Source organism: Pneumocystis jirovecii (assembly GCF_001477535.1).
Source record: "Pneumocystis jirovecii RU7 chromosome Unknown supercont1.15, whole genome shotgun sequence".
Taxonomy (NCBI): Eukaryota; Fungi; Ascomycota; class Pneumocystomycetes; order Pneumocystales; family Pneumocystaceae; genus Pneumocystis; species Pneumocystis jirovecii.
In genome coordinates, this window is record NW_017264789.1 from 207,905 (window position 1) to 224,485 (window position 16,581).

General features: G+C 34.1%; 8 protein-coding genes across 8 annotated transcripts; 4 read left to right on the forward strand and 4 right to left on the reverse strand.

Moving 5' to 3' along the window:
- Positions 1 to 57: 57 nt before the first annotated feature.
- On the forward strand, positions 58 to 811 carry T551_03205 (uncharacterized protein; the record flags this gene model as incomplete). The annotated part of the gene is made up of 2 exons (XM_018375468.1): positions 58 to 392; positions 463 to 811. The coding sequence occupies 2 exons, from the start codon at positions 58 to 60 to the stop codon at positions 809 to 811; spliced, it is 684 nt and encodes a 227-aa protein (XP_018228367.1).
- Positions 812 to 1,228: 417 nt separating this feature from the next.
- T551_03206 (uncharacterized protein) lies at positions 1,229 to 3,708 on the reverse strand (the record flags this gene model as incomplete). The annotated part of the gene is made up of 13 exons (XM_018375469.1): positions 1,229 to 1,665; positions 1,709 to 1,819; positions 1,865 to 1,910; positions 1,955 to 2,155; positions 2,206 to 2,344; positions 2,393 to 2,410; positions 2,453 to 2,499; positions 2,540 to 2,665; positions 2,713 to 2,772; positions 3,027 to 3,108; positions 3,150 to 3,401; positions 3,444 to 3,495; positions 3,552 to 3,708. The coding sequence occupies 13 exons, from the start codon at positions 3,706 to 3,708 to the stop codon at positions 1,229 to 1,231; spliced, it is 1,728 nt and encodes a 575-aa protein (XP_018228368.1).
- A 145-nt stretch (positions 3,709 to 3,853) lies between these two features.
- T551_03207 (uncharacterized protein) lies at positions 3,854 to 4,540 on the forward strand (the record flags this gene model as incomplete). The annotated part of the gene is made up of 3 exons (XM_018375470.1): positions 3,854 to 3,875; positions 3,928 to 4,003; positions 4,048 to 4,540. 3 exons carry the CDS (start codon positions 3,854 to 3,856, stop codon positions 4,538 to 4,540), a joined length of 591 nt encoding a protein of 196 aa, XP_018228369.1.
- Positions 4,541 to 4,614: 74 nt separating this feature from the next.
- Positions 4,615 to 6,360, reverse strand: T551_03208 (DNA-directed RNA polymerase I subunit RPA49; the record flags this gene model as incomplete). The annotated part of the gene is made up of 7 exons (XM_018375471.1): positions 4,615 to 4,777; positions 4,824 to 4,949; positions 4,997 to 5,256; positions 5,306 to 5,692; positions 5,744 to 5,894; positions 6,088 to 6,253; positions 6,303 to 6,360. The coding sequence occupies 7 exons, from the start codon at positions 6,358 to 6,360 to the stop codon at positions 4,615 to 4,617; spliced, it is 1,311 nt and encodes a 436-aa protein (XP_018228370.1).
- A 519-nt stretch (positions 6,361 to 6,879) lies between these two features.
- Positions 6,880 to 7,567, reverse strand: T551_03209 (uncharacterized protein; the record flags this gene model as incomplete). Its single annotated transcript, XM_018375472.1, has 4 exons — positions 6,880 to 6,921; positions 6,965 to 7,278; positions 7,327 to 7,371; positions 7,558 to 7,567. The coding sequence occupies 4 exons, from the start codon at positions 7,565 to 7,567 to the stop codon at positions 6,880 to 6,882; spliced, it is 411 nt and encodes a 136-aa protein (XP_018228371.1).
- A 558-nt stretch (positions 7,568 to 8,125) lies between these two features.
- T551_03210 (uncharacterized protein) lies at positions 8,126 to 9,418 on the forward strand (the record flags this gene model as incomplete). The annotated part of the gene is made up of 3 exons (XM_018375473.1): positions 8,126 to 8,163; positions 8,211 to 9,012; positions 9,056 to 9,418. The coding sequence occupies 3 exons, from the start codon at positions 8,126 to 8,128 to the stop codon at positions 9,416 to 9,418; spliced, it is 1,203 nt and encodes a 400-aa protein (XP_018228372.1).
- A 227-nt stretch (positions 9,419 to 9,645) lies between these two features.
- On the reverse strand, positions 9,646 to 12,745 carry T551_03211 (uncharacterized protein; the record flags this gene model as incomplete). Its single annotated transcript, XM_018375474.1, has 2 exons — positions 9,646 to 11,450; positions 12,241 to 12,745. The coding sequence occupies 2 exons, from the start codon at positions 12,743 to 12,745 to the stop codon at positions 9,646 to 9,648; spliced, it is 2,310 nt and encodes a 769-aa protein (XP_018228373.1).
- A 1,020-nt stretch (positions 12,746 to 13,765) lies between these two features.
- Positions 13,766 to 16,413, forward strand: T551_03212 (aconitate hydratase, mitochondrial; the record flags this gene model as incomplete). Its single annotated transcript, XM_018375475.1, has 7 exons — positions 13,766 to 13,849; positions 13,891 to 14,220; positions 14,260 to 14,384; positions 14,441 to 14,628; positions 14,678 to 15,303; positions 15,352 to 16,256; positions 16,302 to 16,413. The coding sequence occupies 7 exons, from the start codon at positions 13,766 to 13,768 to the stop codon at positions 16,411 to 16,413; spliced, it is 2,370 nt and encodes a 789-aa protein (XP_018228374.1).
- Positions 16,414 to 16,581: the final 168 nt, after the last annotated feature.

The following is a 16,581-nucleotide window of genomic DNA, read 5'->3' on the forward strand; positions in this document are numbered from 1 at the left end:
CAGATGGAAATTGCAGCAGAACAAAAGCAGCCTGCACGGATACACAATTATGTATCAATGGGGAGTTTGTGGGTGGCAAATGGAAGAAATATTGAGCTATCAGGTACGTACAAAGGGCAAACAAGCAAATACGAGCGTACAGAGTGGATCAGTGAGCGGTTGCGGCGGGAAACGCAAGAACGGCTTATATGTGAACTACGGCGCCCAATTGCATGGCGTGACAGAGCAGGGCTTATCTGTGTATTCAGTATAGAGCAGACAAGGTGTTTTGTGCAGGCAGAAAGAAAAAATGAAGGCTTTAAAAGCAGCAATCAACGTAGCCTTATGCACAGCGTTGTGCACAACGTTATCGGTAAGCAAAATTTGTGTGGGGTAATGCGGGGTAATGTGGGGTAATTATATGATAGGCACGATAAAAGATAAATTAAGAAGTAATAAAAAAAATAAGAAAAATAAGATTAGAAATAAAGTAGAAAGAAGGGAAATAGGAAGAATTGGAGGGACGGGGAAGTTGGTTAAGATTGAGGGGAGTATCCGTGGAAGGGTGCGTGAGTGGCCAGCAGAGTGTAGTTTTACAGCAGAGCTAGTGGAGTGTTTTCCAGCGGGGAGTGAGTGCCCAGCAGCACAGCGTGTAGAGCGGCTTATTCATATTGAGCTTGAGCGTTTTGCATGCACGGCACAGCCGTGTATGCCATGTGGGATTGCACACAGGGAGTGGTTCTATGTGCCGAGTGCAGCAGCCTGGAAGGAAGTATGCCAGACGATTGAAAAGTGGGTGGCATTTTCGTTTGTTGCATATGGGGCGTCATAGCGTTGTATTTGTGTATATTTTATGTATTATTTGTATATTGAAGATGTGTGTCAGGGCTGGATGGGAAGAGAAGCCAATGCAGAGATATGTAGAAAGCTCTTTAGAAATGCTAAAGGATAGCTTAGTGTTGTTAGAAAGTGCTATTAAAAATATATAGGAATCAAATATGATTTGACTCGCTTTCTCTGCTTTAGTGTCGCTACTGACGCTAAGTCAGTGATAATTGAAGCTAGATAAAACAAGGATTTACAAATGGAATATAGATAAGCAAGGAAAATTGTTTTTCGTTTTATTTAAAAGTATATAATCCTAAATATTAAGATATATAATTCAGTATAAAATGTATAAAATGTATGAAATTTATATAAATAGCTAAGCATATTTGCTGGAATAAGAAAGAAATGATTGGAAAAACAGCTAGCGAAAGTATTTATTTGATTTCCATTCGGAATTTTCCCTAAAAATATTAAGCGTACTAGGGTTCTCTAAAAGAATTCTTTTTTTAGATTTTGGTTGCAAAGTAAACTTCCTTTTGTCTTTTTTCAAAATATCATTTTCTTTCTGAATAGAATTAAAGCTAATATTTATTTCTTGTTCTTTAAGTATATTTGGAAAAAAGCTAGTTGGCTGTATATTAGATTCTATTTCAAATAAATTACTTTTTGTCGGTAACCCAATAGGTTTCTTTTCTGAAACACAACATGGTTTTCCATCCCAATTGGCTAAAACCTTTTCATTATAAACTTTTTCTAAAATAACACGATGACGAGATATCCAAATATGATTCAGGGCATCATCGACAGTAAATCGATCTGCAGGTTTTTTGCGAAGAAGTCCTGAAATGAAATCTTTAGCTACACTTATTTAGAAAATATTATTTCATAGAAAAGATATTACCTTCAATACTTACATTGAACCAAGAATCTCCAGAAAAATCAAATTCTCCTTTCTGGACTTTACGCATGATCTCTTTCTCTGTTGCTTCTCCGTTATCAAAAGGATTATAGCCTAAAATATTAAAATATTATATGTAGAAAATAATCGTAATCAAACCCCCTAAGAGTGCATACATTATAACTCCAAGACTCCATAAATCAATCTTAATAATAATTAAAATAAAAAAATAATCACGAGGAAAAATACTTCTTTTCCATAACCTTTAATACTCTCGCAATTATCATTTCGGGCTGCACAAGAATGTATTTCTGGCGCAAGATAAGAAGGCGTACCGACAAATGTTTTCATTCGAGAAAAAGCCCCAAGTTGCTGTGCAACACCAAAATCCGTTAAAACGATACGAAATCCACCAGAAATCGATGTCCCAATTATCAAAATATTTTCAGGCTAGTTATTTTAACATATATACTTATAATATACTTGTTAAAAATACATACTTTTAAATCACGATGAATTACATTTTGAGAATGAAGATATTGAATTGCTTTAAGCATTTGTAAAACTATAAACATACAGTCAGTTTCCTTAAGTTGCCCATATTTAACACATAATCCATATAAATCCCCGCCATGTATTCTGAAATAATGAGATTTTACCATGAAAACTACTTAATATAAGACTTACAATTCTTCAAAAATAAAACTAAAGAAACGTTAGAAAAAATATAATACAATCTTTGTATACAAATTTCTTTCTGTTTCTACTTCATGAAATACTCGAATTACATTAGGCTGAATGTTTTAAAAATATATATAAAAAAAGAAAATATACATGCGAAAGATTCTTTAAAATTTGTGCTTCGTGAAGATATTTTGATCCATTAAATTTAGTAGAAACTTTTGATATAATTTTACATGCCACTTGTTTTCCCGTCGATTTCTCAACCGCCATATAAATCTTAAGAATACTTAATTCGTTCTTTATGCAATTATTTACCCCTTTACCTCTGAAAACCCTCCTAACCCAAGAAGCCGCGGTGTAATCTCATATTTGTCTCGAAACACCTTTGTTCATCAGACATGTCCTTAATACTTATTCTTCGCATATGCATTGCCTATGCTAGCCATATATAAAATAGATACTACATATATACCATATATACACAATATAGCATTTATATAGCGTCTATATGACATATATAGAGAGCATATATGTATACATCCTTCAAATTTCTATATACATGTATTATACATGTATTATACGTATTATACAGCAAATGTAAAAAAATGCATGCATAATGCGAAAAATACAAGAAAACCTCTTTGTCACAATCAATTCTCTTGAAAATATCCGTCAATGCATGTTCCTGTTGAAAAATAAATGATGCACAATGTCGAATGCTAGTCATCATAAGAAATATCAGAAATATCAACACTCATACTCCAGTTTGTCCCCATTGCTCAGCAAAACAATACGGTTCCTCCCAATCTTTCTTCCATTATGATATGTCCCATTAAGACTCAAATCCTCGCAGTAACACAGCTGATCAGTTTCCTGGATCTGATCAAACCCACGTTCTACTGAAACCTCGTGAATATCAGCCAGTTGGCACATATAATCTCCATTTAAAAAAAATACCGTATATATGCGAAAATGATAGTTACTTGCCATCTTTTGCTCCAAAACTACATCACTATACATATAAATGCGTACTTAAAATACTATTTTCATCTACCAACGCTCATGACGGCCTATCCAGACATCTTTGTTGGCATAAATAGAGACAACTGTGTGCATATATTTGTAAGAAAATGCTTAAAACAGTGCATATAATGCAAAAAACCTTGATCTTTTTCAATTCCTTGAAATAACAAGATTGCACAGCGTCCTTTTCGAAAACGCCGCTCTCCAACTGATGCATTTTGTGGCATTATTTCTAAATTTCCAAGAATCTGTGTTGCACAGGTATATACTCGTTTTGCGGAGTCATTTCGTGTCATTTGCATGGGATCGAGTAGAATCAGCGATAGTAAAATATAGTGGGTTTTATCGTCGTAGAGGGGTCGACGACAAAAAAAAAGAGGCAAAAAAAAGAAGAAAAATCAGAGCTTTTTGAGGGAAAAAAGAGGGAGAAAACGGCCTTAAATGTCACTTTTTGACACGTTCTGTAAGATGGAGTTTTTTTGAATTTAAACGAAGAAAAACTGACGATTTTACAGTGCAACTTCCTTTAAGAATCAATAAAGGCCAAGTTCTTTCAGATCAGGAGGATCTGAAGGAGGAACTGAGTTCATTGTATGTTTTTTGGCGTTTTTTAACGGTTCTTATGTGTTTTTCAGTAACAATTTGGTTAAAGCAATTGCAACCAATCAGTGTCCAGAGGATATACCATCACCGCCGGGTGATGTGCATCCTAAGCGATCTATCCACATTAATAGATTAAAAGAGTCAGGAATTGAGTGTTATCGGAAGAAGAATTATGAAGATGCAGTTAAACTTTATACTCTTGCTATAGAAATGGCATCTGGACGGCCACACTGGGAACCAGTGGCTCTTAGTAGGGATGAGTTAGCAACGGCGTTTTATCAGCGCAGCATAGCGTATATTGCATCAAAACAATGGGGAAAAGCATTTGTAGATGCATCGACAGTTGTTGGAATCCGAAAAGCATGGAGCAAAGGGCATCTTTGTAAATCAAAAGTGTTTCAGGGTATGGGAATGTTAGATAAAGCAAAGGAATCACTTGAATTGGGATTAAGTTTTGAACCTAGAAATGATGAACTATTGACTGCTCTTAAGGAGTTGAACAAACAACTAGGAAAGCATTTTTGAATTATGTAAAAAGACTCATTACAAAAACACAATCATCTAGATTAAATATTTGTCATATAAAAAATGCATTACTTTTATCTTAGTCTTCTCCGTTTTTTTGTCACAACCTCAAGGGGCAATGTAAGAACCGCCCTTTTATATGTCTTGGCTTCTGCTTTTGAAAGATTCAAAGAGATTCGCTGTGCCTCTGTACATCCCTGGATCTTACATCCTAGTATTTTAAACAACTCTTTGCATCTTTTTCTTAATTAGAAATCCATTAATAGTAAAAAATAGTATATACTTTTGCGTACTAAGTGAAAGATCTTGTGCTAAAAGATTCATATCAACAGAAAACTCATCAATTATTAAACATAATGCAAATAAGTAACATAAAATCTTATCAATTCCATACGATGTAATAACCGGACTAGTATATTAATAAACATAGATATCCCCTTCTTTCCAAATACTTACACAATTATCTCATGATTTATTCCTGAGCGACTGGGCTCTGAAAATCGCGTAATAAGATGATCCACTAAAATCTCTGGCGGATCCCCCAATTTTTTTATCAATAAGTCTTTCTTTGATACCAATTGATAGTTTGTATAAAATGCCATCAACAATGATGCATAATAAAGCAATTTTATCCGACGTTTATTTTTCTTCCCATCTACTAATGCCTTCCCAAGACGATCATTAATATACCGAGAATTTCTATAGACAATATTAGCCTTATTCCCCGTAATTATAAGTGTCTTCCTTGAATGGAAGATATGTTACACGGCTTCTTTCATCTGGCGCTCGAAGTAATAATTTAACATGAATTACTGATAATTCTTCTGCAGAAACAATATCTGATAATGAATAAACCTCTTCAACATTTGTTGTTTGTATATTTTGTGGAGGAACAGGTAAATCTCCATTCTCCAATCCCTTCTTTGCTTCTCCATATATATTTTCCTCCTCTATTGCCCCTATACTACTTCCTTTTGCATGTTCCACTGCTTCCTTGACCTGTTCAACAACTGCTGCACCCACTTGCACGCTTAATTGTGCATTAGCTGCCTGTAATGCTCTATTTTGTATGATTTTCTGCATACGTTTGGATCCAAACGCTTGTCCTAGTGCAACCTTTTCATCTATTGTGCTGTCATGAAAATCTCTCGACTAAATGCGTCATTGAGCTCTTATTTATTGTGTTAAAACATGCATATTTACCTCTGCGTTTTCCTTTTTCTCTTCAATATCCTTCTTTTTAATATCGTCATCCCCGTGAACCCTCTTTTCAACACTACACTCAAGCCGTACTAAAGACACAGGCAATAGAGATATTTCATCTTTTTCTGCATCAATAATGCCCAATGCATGTCTGCAAACAGTGTAAGTATTAGGAGAGATAAAAGGTGTAAAAAACGCCAAAAAACATAAAAAAGCACATAAAAGCATAAAAAAACACAGGAAAATCCACAAAAAACATATATTTTAATGCTATGTTCTGGCTATTCCAGCAAATTCTCAGTGCACCATCTCTAATGGTATTCAGTAAAAATGCATTGACTTACGTGTAAAATGCACTAGAAAACAAAGGTTTGGCGGTATAATTAATAGAACCAACTGTACTATGCAGATATTGAGGTGCTGAAGAAGCTGTAAACCCATTGGTAGGAGATTTGTCGCAAGTAAAGGTAAAAATCGAGTCTGAATGTGGAGAAAAACCAGAAGATACATCTTAGACAGGATTAAAGGGAGAAAAGCGGAATATATGCATGTATCTTACACATAATGGCGTTCTCAGCAAGAAGACGCACTTTTTTTGTGACCCGTTCACCATCCATCTGAAGAAATGTGTTTTAGAGAATCTGAGACACAACGACAATATACAGGGCAAAAACGGCAAATATGAAGCGCATATAATACATATAAACCAGAAAAAAGAGTATCTTAAGCAATGTCACTTTTCTTAGGAGTCAATATAGAGATAGAAACAATAGGAAACAACAAAGAGGTGTAGCAAAGCATATATAACATATATAGCACGTATATCGGATGTATACTACATATATGTTGTATATAACTCTGTATAACTATGTATATGCTATGCATATGCCGTTTGCATGCTATATCCAATTATAAATTACAGCACAGGTCAAGTTCTGAGTGTATGTATTAGTTTAATTTTTTATTTATACAACAGATTACATGATTCTGAAAGGTAAAGACATTCTAAAGAAAAATTGAGCAAGAAAATAGTCCTATTTTATACAAAAACAAAATATGAACCGTTCATTCTAAAATATCTTTAATAACAATAGAATACTAAGATTTAATGTTAAATCTTAAAGATATCTAAATTTTCAGAATCTAATAGGAGTAAAGAACCATCTATTTTTCCCGGACTATGATATAAGTATATTTCAAATATAAAAACTCTAGATTTACCATATAACGCTCTTCAAACTGCTTTTTAATAATTTTCCTAGCTTCATCGCGTTGAGAAGGTTCTTTGAATTTTTCAGGAGTCAAAAGGGTCCTCAAATTGTCTAAATCCAATGTATACCGTGTAACCATAATGTGATTATAGTTTATAAGCTTAACAAAAGGCTTTATTTTTGACCGTTTGGCAATTTTCTTGTGAGACATTTTTTTAGTCACTTTCAAAGGATACCGATCAATGCCTGCAACCAATGCATGGCCAAATGGACAGAGTTTGGACCCACCATCAAAATACTGAATAATAACAGCTTTCCGTCCAGCTATTATTTAGTATTAACATATTTTTATCAGTAAAGATTGGATTATACCAAATCGACCTCGAAGGATCAAAACTACTCTTCCCGACTTGATGACTAAATAACATACTGTTAGCTCACAACGTTTTACGAATTCTAACTAAAATAATGTGTTTCAAATAAACGTTATAACAATTTTTTCTTTATATCTTTATTTTTTCTTATTTCTTCACAGAAAAAAATACTTGAATTCTTCCCCAAAAACAACATATTTAAGAAGTACAAAAACACTGATTTACTTACATTTAGCCATATTTAATTTTTCTTTTTTAATTTTTTATAGTTTATCGAAAAAATTCAGATAATTCGAAATATAGACATATACCTAACCCCGTGTATATTAGGGTTAGTCCTATGAAAATTAAGGTTAGGTCTGAATCATAAAAAGGGTTCGATAGAGAGCCTTATGTTGATAATCGCAGTTATATTTAAAATTTAAACAAAAGATAGACAAAATAATTATTTTGGAACGAAGAAGCGCAAAAAATTAATTTTAATATTAGTTGTTTGAGTATTTGTAATTTTTATTGGAATTGAAGCTTTTTTAAGCAAAAATATTAAAATTAGTGTTTTTTGCAAAAAATAACAATTAAAAGATTTTAAAAAAATCGAAAATACCTAAGGATATTTGAAAATATTCAAGAGAATTTTAAAATAAACTCTGTATTTTTAAGATTCACACGGTTTCTTTTTTACAACATATTTTTTTAGTTCAAAATAACGAATCAAAACAAATTAATATTTCAAATTTTATATAATTATTTAAGTTCTAGACTAAAAGAAGATTAAGAAGAGTATAATTTGCTTTAAAATGACACCCCGAACTGAACAGAATGGATCACCTCTTATGTAAGTGTTTTTTTAGGTAAAAAGTTACTAAAATGTATTCTATATAGATGGGATAGTTCAGATCCATTACGACGACCACCTCCTTTGCCAATGCCTGAAGAATTAGCGTTAAGCCATGTTGATTCTTCTGGAAAATTGTTTAGAACACAGTCTACATCATCTCATTTATGTCGACAAATAAATACGAAATCGCCTCAATTGTCTCGGATAAGTATCGATGAGAAAACAATAGATATAGTCAGCAATATTTCGGAAACGACAAAGACTATTGTGGAAGATCTCCATTTTCTTATTGATAGAAGCAAAGACAATGCCTCTACATTAATTGACTTGAAAAAGAGTGTTATCAACGCAACAACGTATGATCAAAAGATTATCGATGAAATACAGAATATGATTACATCTCAACTGCAGATTATTAGTAGAAAAGACGAATATCAGCTACTTCAAGAAAAATTGGACAAGATTACCCAAATCCTAAATACTAATACTTCCCCTGATGCACATACGCAAATGTTGAGTAATATAAATAAGAGACTTGAAGCAATTGAGATAACCCAAAATGAAGTTCTTTCTCAAAAAATAGAGACTAATAATTTGATATCTTCTTATGAAATATCAAAACAAGCAAATCTTGTGGAAATAGAAGATATTTGTCGTCGCAAACTTGAAGTATCAACAGAATTAGCACGACTTGATGCCCATGTTTCTCATAAGAAGAGCATGTTAAATCAATTAGAAGAGCGTATGAAGATGCTAGAAAATCGCTTAGTAGAAATTCAGTTAAAACTCAATAAACAAAAGGATGAGAAACAAAAAGATGAGAATAGAAAATTAAACAAACCCATTGTAATCAAACCTTTTCTCAATTAATATATACTAATGTTTATAGAAAAAAAAGGCGCTTTATCCTAAAGTTCCTACTACGCCTCAAAATATTCGTCATTTTTCTCTTTCAGACATTCACAACAGAAATCCATCAGTTGTTGCACTTGCACCTTCTACAACTATGGACAAATCGCCGTGTAATACTGATAACCTTACGGTTTATGAAAAAGAAAAACGAAAAACTTCATGGAGCAGAAAGGTTGCAAATGTAATGGGATTTCCATTTCAACATAATAATAAAGAAAATTCAGCTGTGTATCTACAAAGTAATGAAAAGCCAATTGTTCAGGAAAAACGAAGAAATTATCCTATTAATTTCGGTGTTAAAAGTACAAAAGCTTTTAGAAGTTTTAGTACAAGAGTATAATAAATATTTGACAAGAAATATGGACTAATATGAGAAAAACGAGTAGATATAACCTACTATTTTTAAATGAGTTTAATAATTAAGTGTAAGAGATTATTAATTTAATGTATTTTTAATTGCTTTTTTGTTATACAATGAGATTTTTGTTACAACTAGCAAATAGAATAGATAGCTTCTTTATATTAAAATGTACGTTATGACTCCAAAGTATATGGATGGTCTTATCTTTATGATGCTGTATCTTTAAATGTTTCCGAGGACTTGTTTTTGGTTGATTCAGTATTTTGTATTTCATTATCAGATTTTGTATTATCAGAAGTTTTTGTTTGTTGATTTTCATTATTACTATTATTAACTTTTTTGTTTAACATATCCATGAAATCAGATGGTATTACTGGTACAAAATATTTTTGCTTTTTCTTATTAACTTCAATAACCTTAGTGCCATAATTAACTAAAAGATCTATATTTGTAGGGAGAGTAAATGGAAGCATCAATGTAGCATCCATAAGAAGATTTGAACATCCAGGTTTTTCTTTGTTTAAAAAGGATCTAGGGGTACTCGATGCATCTATAGTTTTGTTTTTGATTTTTTTCAAAGACTCTCTTCGGGCATTCGTATTTTTCGTTACTTGTTGAGAAAGATATCGTACAATCTCCTTCCCTATTTTATTTTCATCTACTTCTAATCGATAATTTTTAACCACATATAATAATTGGGCAGATGTTAATAAATCTAAAGCCCCTATAGTTGTTTCGATATTTTGAATACTATTTAATGAAGTGATGCATTGAAGCCATTGAAGTAATTGTATTAAAGGGGCCATATGATTCTTTAGACAGTCATACATACTGAAAGATTTGTATTCTAATCTTGAAGACCTTGTATTAATCCCATTTTCAAATTGATAACTGTTCACTCTAGTCCAATCCTCAATAACTGAAATATTAAGACGAATATCCATAGCTTTGGTACGAGAAAGACACGCTTTTTTCATAATAATGCGATTAAAAAGCTCCATGCTTAGCCAATAAAATATTTGACTAATAGCCTGTTTAAAAATAACAGGGTGGACATTATACACGTCAAGGATAAAAAATATAGACGAAAGAAGAATCGTAATCAATAAAGGAGATGGTGTAGCATGTTTTTCGTGCAAAAAGTAAGAATTCGCAGCGTCCTTTTTCTTTTGTCGGCGAAAGATACGCCACTCATTTTCAAACGTCACATTCTCATGTGCGGAAATTGTTTCATAATCAATAATAGAATCATCTAAATGTTTTTCAATACGCGTCTTACTTTCTTGTATAAAAGACAAGTAAATCTCATGAATAAGCTCGGTTAATTGTAACTGAAAATCAATCACTGCTACTAAAAGACCTGGGTCTTTCTTAACATAATATAAAAGAAGTGTACAATTCGAAATCCAAAATGCTAAAATCGCCATATCATCTGATTTATGTTTCATAAGTCCCTGAACACGTTCCAACGTACCGTACAACAATTTGTTAAGCATGTCATTCGTCCCATAATAATGGGCAAACCGTATCGAGAGAAAAATCACATCTGCTGGAAAAACCTTCTGATCTACCGACCTCAATGGCTCAAAATCAGTAATTACCATATCCAAAATACACGGAATATGGTCCTCTGAAAAAACATACATTTGCTCAGGCAAACACTTATTCCATACAAAATCATCTTCTATTAATCCTCGTTCACCTTGTTCTATTCCTAAACCCCCTTCTAAACCCTCTTCTAAGCCAAAACTTGCAAGATCCATTTCTATTCCAAGTGATGACTCCATATCCATCCTTCGTTGCAGCTCACACTCTTCCATATGTGCCTCAAACTGTTCTACACTGCCTTCATTATACCAATCGTGGTTTCCTGTATCCGATGTGCTATGAACTGCTGATGGCTCTATTGTTGATACATCTATATTGTCAAGAGACGCTCCATGTGCTAGTAACAGCTTTACAATATTACTATGATGATTGTTCATTGCCCACATCAAAGGCGACCATTTTACTACAATAAATTAGTTAGAATAAGGCTTTCAAGTGCCCAAAAAGCGGTGTATAAAGCACAAATTTTGTCTATCTTGTGGATTTAAGTAGATATATCATTAAAATGCGTATGCTACACACACTGTGCAGATATACTGAATGTATACTGTGTATATATGTATACAACATGTATATAGTTCACACAACGCACACATTATGTATATACAACACATATTGCATGTATATACAGCACATATAGTGCATACACTGTACATACAGTGTGTATATACTAGATACATAGTGTATACAGTGCATACAGTGTATATAGTAATATATAGCGTATACAGTATATAGAGTGCATACGGTATGTATATAATACGTAGAATACATATTATATGTAATATACAGTGTATATATAACGTGTAGTACATACACTCTACACTGTATATATATACCATACATATATATCGTACACTACACATCATACACTATATGTCTATACTGTGTTGTATAGCATACATTATGTATATATCATATATATAGCGCATACTACACACACTCCGTATATATCGTACGTATAGTGCATATATAACGCATACATAACGCATACACTGTATATACAACACATATATACGCATATATAATACATATACATAGCATACATATAGCATATGCATACACTACGTATACTGTGCATACAATACGCATACAATACGCATATACAACGCGTACACCATGTATATCTTGCATATATGCTGTGTATACATTCCGTATACACTATTCCTGGCTTAGTACCGCTAATTCACTACTACCTTTGTCCTGAACATGAATATCTGCGCCCGCCTCCAGCAGCGCCTCTACCACGCTCTGGTGTCCATAACATGCTGCAAAAATAATTGCTGTTCCTCCACTCTCATCTCTCCCATCCAAATCAATATATTCACGCGCCTTTCCGTGTAACATTGACTCTATACGCTCAACATCTCCATGACTTGCTGCACGGATAAATGCACTCTGTAGAATCCCACGTTTTTCCTCCTCTGTAAGGAATTCTTCTGCCAATACTGAAGCATCTTCATTTTTTGTACTTTTTGCTGCTGTTGGAAGCACTGTTTCACATTCTGATCCTTTCTTGCCTGTCCATGGATCAACCCATGGCCATTCACGGCCATCTGCACAATCTACAGGTTGATATTCAAGAGAATGAATACTGTCGGTGTCGGTGACAAAACGGTCAAGAGGCACAGTGCCGCATGTACTACTGTGTGCACTGCTATTGGCACTGTTTTGCACATCATCTGAGTGCGTATCATTCATTGCACTGTGCTCAATGCTGCTAGAAAGCGGCTCAGACTCCGAATGCTAGAGCGGGTACTCGTGTGTACCGATGGGAAAAGGCGGAGTACGCGTATATATGGTATACACCGTGTATAAGCAAATGATGCAAAGTGTTTTATATGCACTGCATATACTCTGTATGTACTGTATACCTATTGCATGTGTTCTATAAAGTGAGTATATGCGTCATATATACTGCTATATATAATATATATCAATATATACTATATATACAATAGTATATACTATTGTATATATAGTATACATAGCAGTATATATAACAGTATATATAGCGTATGCAGTATGCTATGTCTATGTGTTGCAAGTATATGCACTATGCATACACCATGTATACAGTATATGTACTCTATATGTCCTCTATGCCTTTGTATGCACTAGAGTGCACTGTATATACAGCAAAAAGTGCACAGTGTATGTGTATGCAGTATATATACTACGTATTCTGTGTATGCTGTATGCAGTGTATGTACAGTGTATACGCTGCATATGCTATATATGTTATACACATTATATATACATTAGACACAATATATGCTGTGTATGATGTATATGCTTGTTATCTATACTATATGCACTGAGCCGTAGCAATTCTGCATGTAGTATACATAAGCACACACTTGCAACACAGTATGTATACTAGTGACAACGTATATAGTATAATATGTATAGTATATATAGCACAGTATACTCTGTATCTACAGTCAGTATGTATAGACAATACATATAGTGTATACAGCATACATTATGTATATATATTCTAGACATAGTATACTGATATATGCATTGTATATGCAGCATATATATATACATTAAATACACACTAAACATACACTAAATACACACAAAATACACACAAAATACATAGCTTATTACTCAGCCACTCTTTATTTAGACACTATTTACATTTGCTTTATTGCTACATATTCCACACTCAGCGTCCTTCGCTGCTGAACTTTCGCTCGCTGTCTCCGAAGAAAAATGAGCAGAGCGCTTCTCCATGGCAGACGATGGGCAACTGCATCCGCACTGCTGGAGAAAGTGCAAATCAGCAATTGGGAACCAGTAAGTAAGACTACAAATATACATATTTAACCTATTTTTAGGAACGGTTTATCCGTTATTCTCGGATAGAGGAAAACATTGAGATTGTAAGAAAAAGATTAAAACGGCCGCTCACATATGCGGAAAAAGTAGTATATGGGCATTTAGATGATCCATATGAACAAGCCATTGAACGGGGAAAGACATATCTACGGCTACGGCCAGACCGTGTAGCATGCCAAGATGCAACAGCACAAATGACGATTTTGCAGTTTATGAGCTCAGGAATCCCAGATGTAGCAGTTCCAACGACGGTGCACTGTGACCACTTGATTGAAGCACAGATTGATGGAGTTAAAGACCTTATGCGTGCACGGGATATTAATAAAGAGGTATAGCGGCACTTTGCCGGAATATATGCGCATATATAGGGTCAGAAGTTTATATATGCGCAGGTTTATGAGTTTTTATCAGCAGCATGTGCAAAATACAATATTGGTTTTTGGCGGCCGGGATCAGGGATTATTCACCAGATTATCTTGGAAAATTATGCATTGTATGCGCCTTTTACTCAAAATTATACATATAACAGAGTGTTAACTATGCATATAGCCCGGGAGGACTCATGATAGGAACAGATTCTCATACACCAAATGCAGGGGGACTTGGGATGGCAGCTATTGGGGTTGGAGGAGCAGATGCAGTAGATGTAATGATTGATATTCCATGGGAGCTTAAATGCCCAAAGGTATATGGAGTACGGTTAACGGGGAAATTAAGCGGATGGACATCACCAAAAGGTAATAAATGGTATTTTTATAGGGGAAAAGGGCTAAATTATGTATAAAGATGTCATTCTTAAGGTAGCGGGTATTTTTACAGTGAAAGGAGGAACCGGTGCAATTATTGAGTATTTTGGACCAGGAGTAGAATCGTTATCGTGTACGGGTATGGGTACGATATGTAATATGGGAGCGGAGATTGGAGCAACGACATCGTTATTTCCATATACACAAAGAATGGCTCAATATTTGAATGCAACGAAGAGGTCATATATAGCAGAATATGCAAAACGTTATCAGCACATTTTATCGGCAGATGAGGGTAGTGAATATGATAAAATTGTTGAAATTAATTTATCGGAACTTGAACCACATATTAATGGGCCTTTTACACCGGATCTTTCAACACCGATTTCCAAATTTAAAGAGGCAATTAAGGAGAATAATTGGCCGAAAGAGCTGAAAGTAGGGCTTATTGGGTCGTGTACAAACTCGAGTTATGAAGATATGAGCCGATCGGCATCAATAGCGAAGAATGCGTATGAACATGGTTTAACGGTGAAAAGTAAATTTACAATCACACCTGGAAGTGAACAGATTCGAGCAACGATTCTTAGAGATGGTCAATTGAAAGTTTTGGAAGATGTTGGTGGTATTGTATTGGCTAATGCGTGTGGACCATGTATCGGACAGGTTTGTTGGGTGTAAAAAACGAATGTGATATAGAATTAATATGATTAGTGGGATAGAAGAGATGTTGAGAAAGGCCAAAAAAATTCTATTATCACGAGTTATAATAGAAATTTTGCTGGACGAAATGATGCGAATACATCAACCCATGCATTTATTTCTTCACCCGATATTGTAACGGCTATGGTGTTTGCTGGAGATTTGTCATTTAATCCGATAACGGACACGTTAACGGGCGCCGATGGGAAAGAATTTAAGTTATCGCCGCCTAATGGGGATGAATTGCCATCAAGGGGATATGATCCAGGGGAAAATGCTTATCAAGCACCACCCGAAGATCGCTCTTCCATTAATGTGAATGTTGATCCGTGTAGTGAAAGGTTGCAGTTGTTAAAGCCATTCGAAAAATGGGACGGGAAAGATCCTCTTAATATGCCCATTTTAATAAAATGTAAAGGAAAAACTACAACGGATCATATTAGCATGGCAGGTCCTTGGCTTAAATACCGTGGTCACCTTGATAATATTTCGAACAACATGTATATTGGTGCTATTAATGCAGAAAATGGAGAAGTGAATAAAGTAAAGAATCAATTGTCCGGGAAATATGAAAAAGTTCCTGACGTAGCACGTGCCTATAAAGCAAAGGGTATAAAATGGGTAGTTATTGGTGATTCGAATCTTGGTGAAGGTTCGAGTCGTGAGCATGCTGCTTTAGAACCACGACATTTAGGGGGGTGTGCAATTATTGCTAAGTCGTTTGCTCGCATCCATGAAACTAACTTAAAGAAACAAGGGATGCTTCCTTTAACATTTGCTTGCGAATCGGATTATGATAAGATTTCTTCTGATGATAGAGTAGATATAATTGGTTTGACTGATTTTGCCGAAGGCAAAAATTTAACCCTTCGTATTCATCCTAAAAATGGTCAAGTTTGGGAAGCCGTATTGAATTCGTAAGTTTTCATTTGTTTTTAATTTTAGCTTATAACTGTTTTAAGAACATTCAATAATCAACAAATAGAATGGTTCAAAGCAGGTTCCGCTTTGAATTATATGGCTTCTCAAAAAAAAAAGATTGATGACTTCGATAAGTTAGTTTTGAAACACTAATACTTATGAATTTTTTTTAATGTTTTTATATTCATTGTAACATTGGTTCATAGTTTTTTTTCGAGTATAGTTTTATTACTACTTTTATAACGTTTTAGTTTTCCATAACTTAATGCAAATAATAATAAAAGAAATGTTTAATTCTTTTCATTTTACTTGTTTTTGATT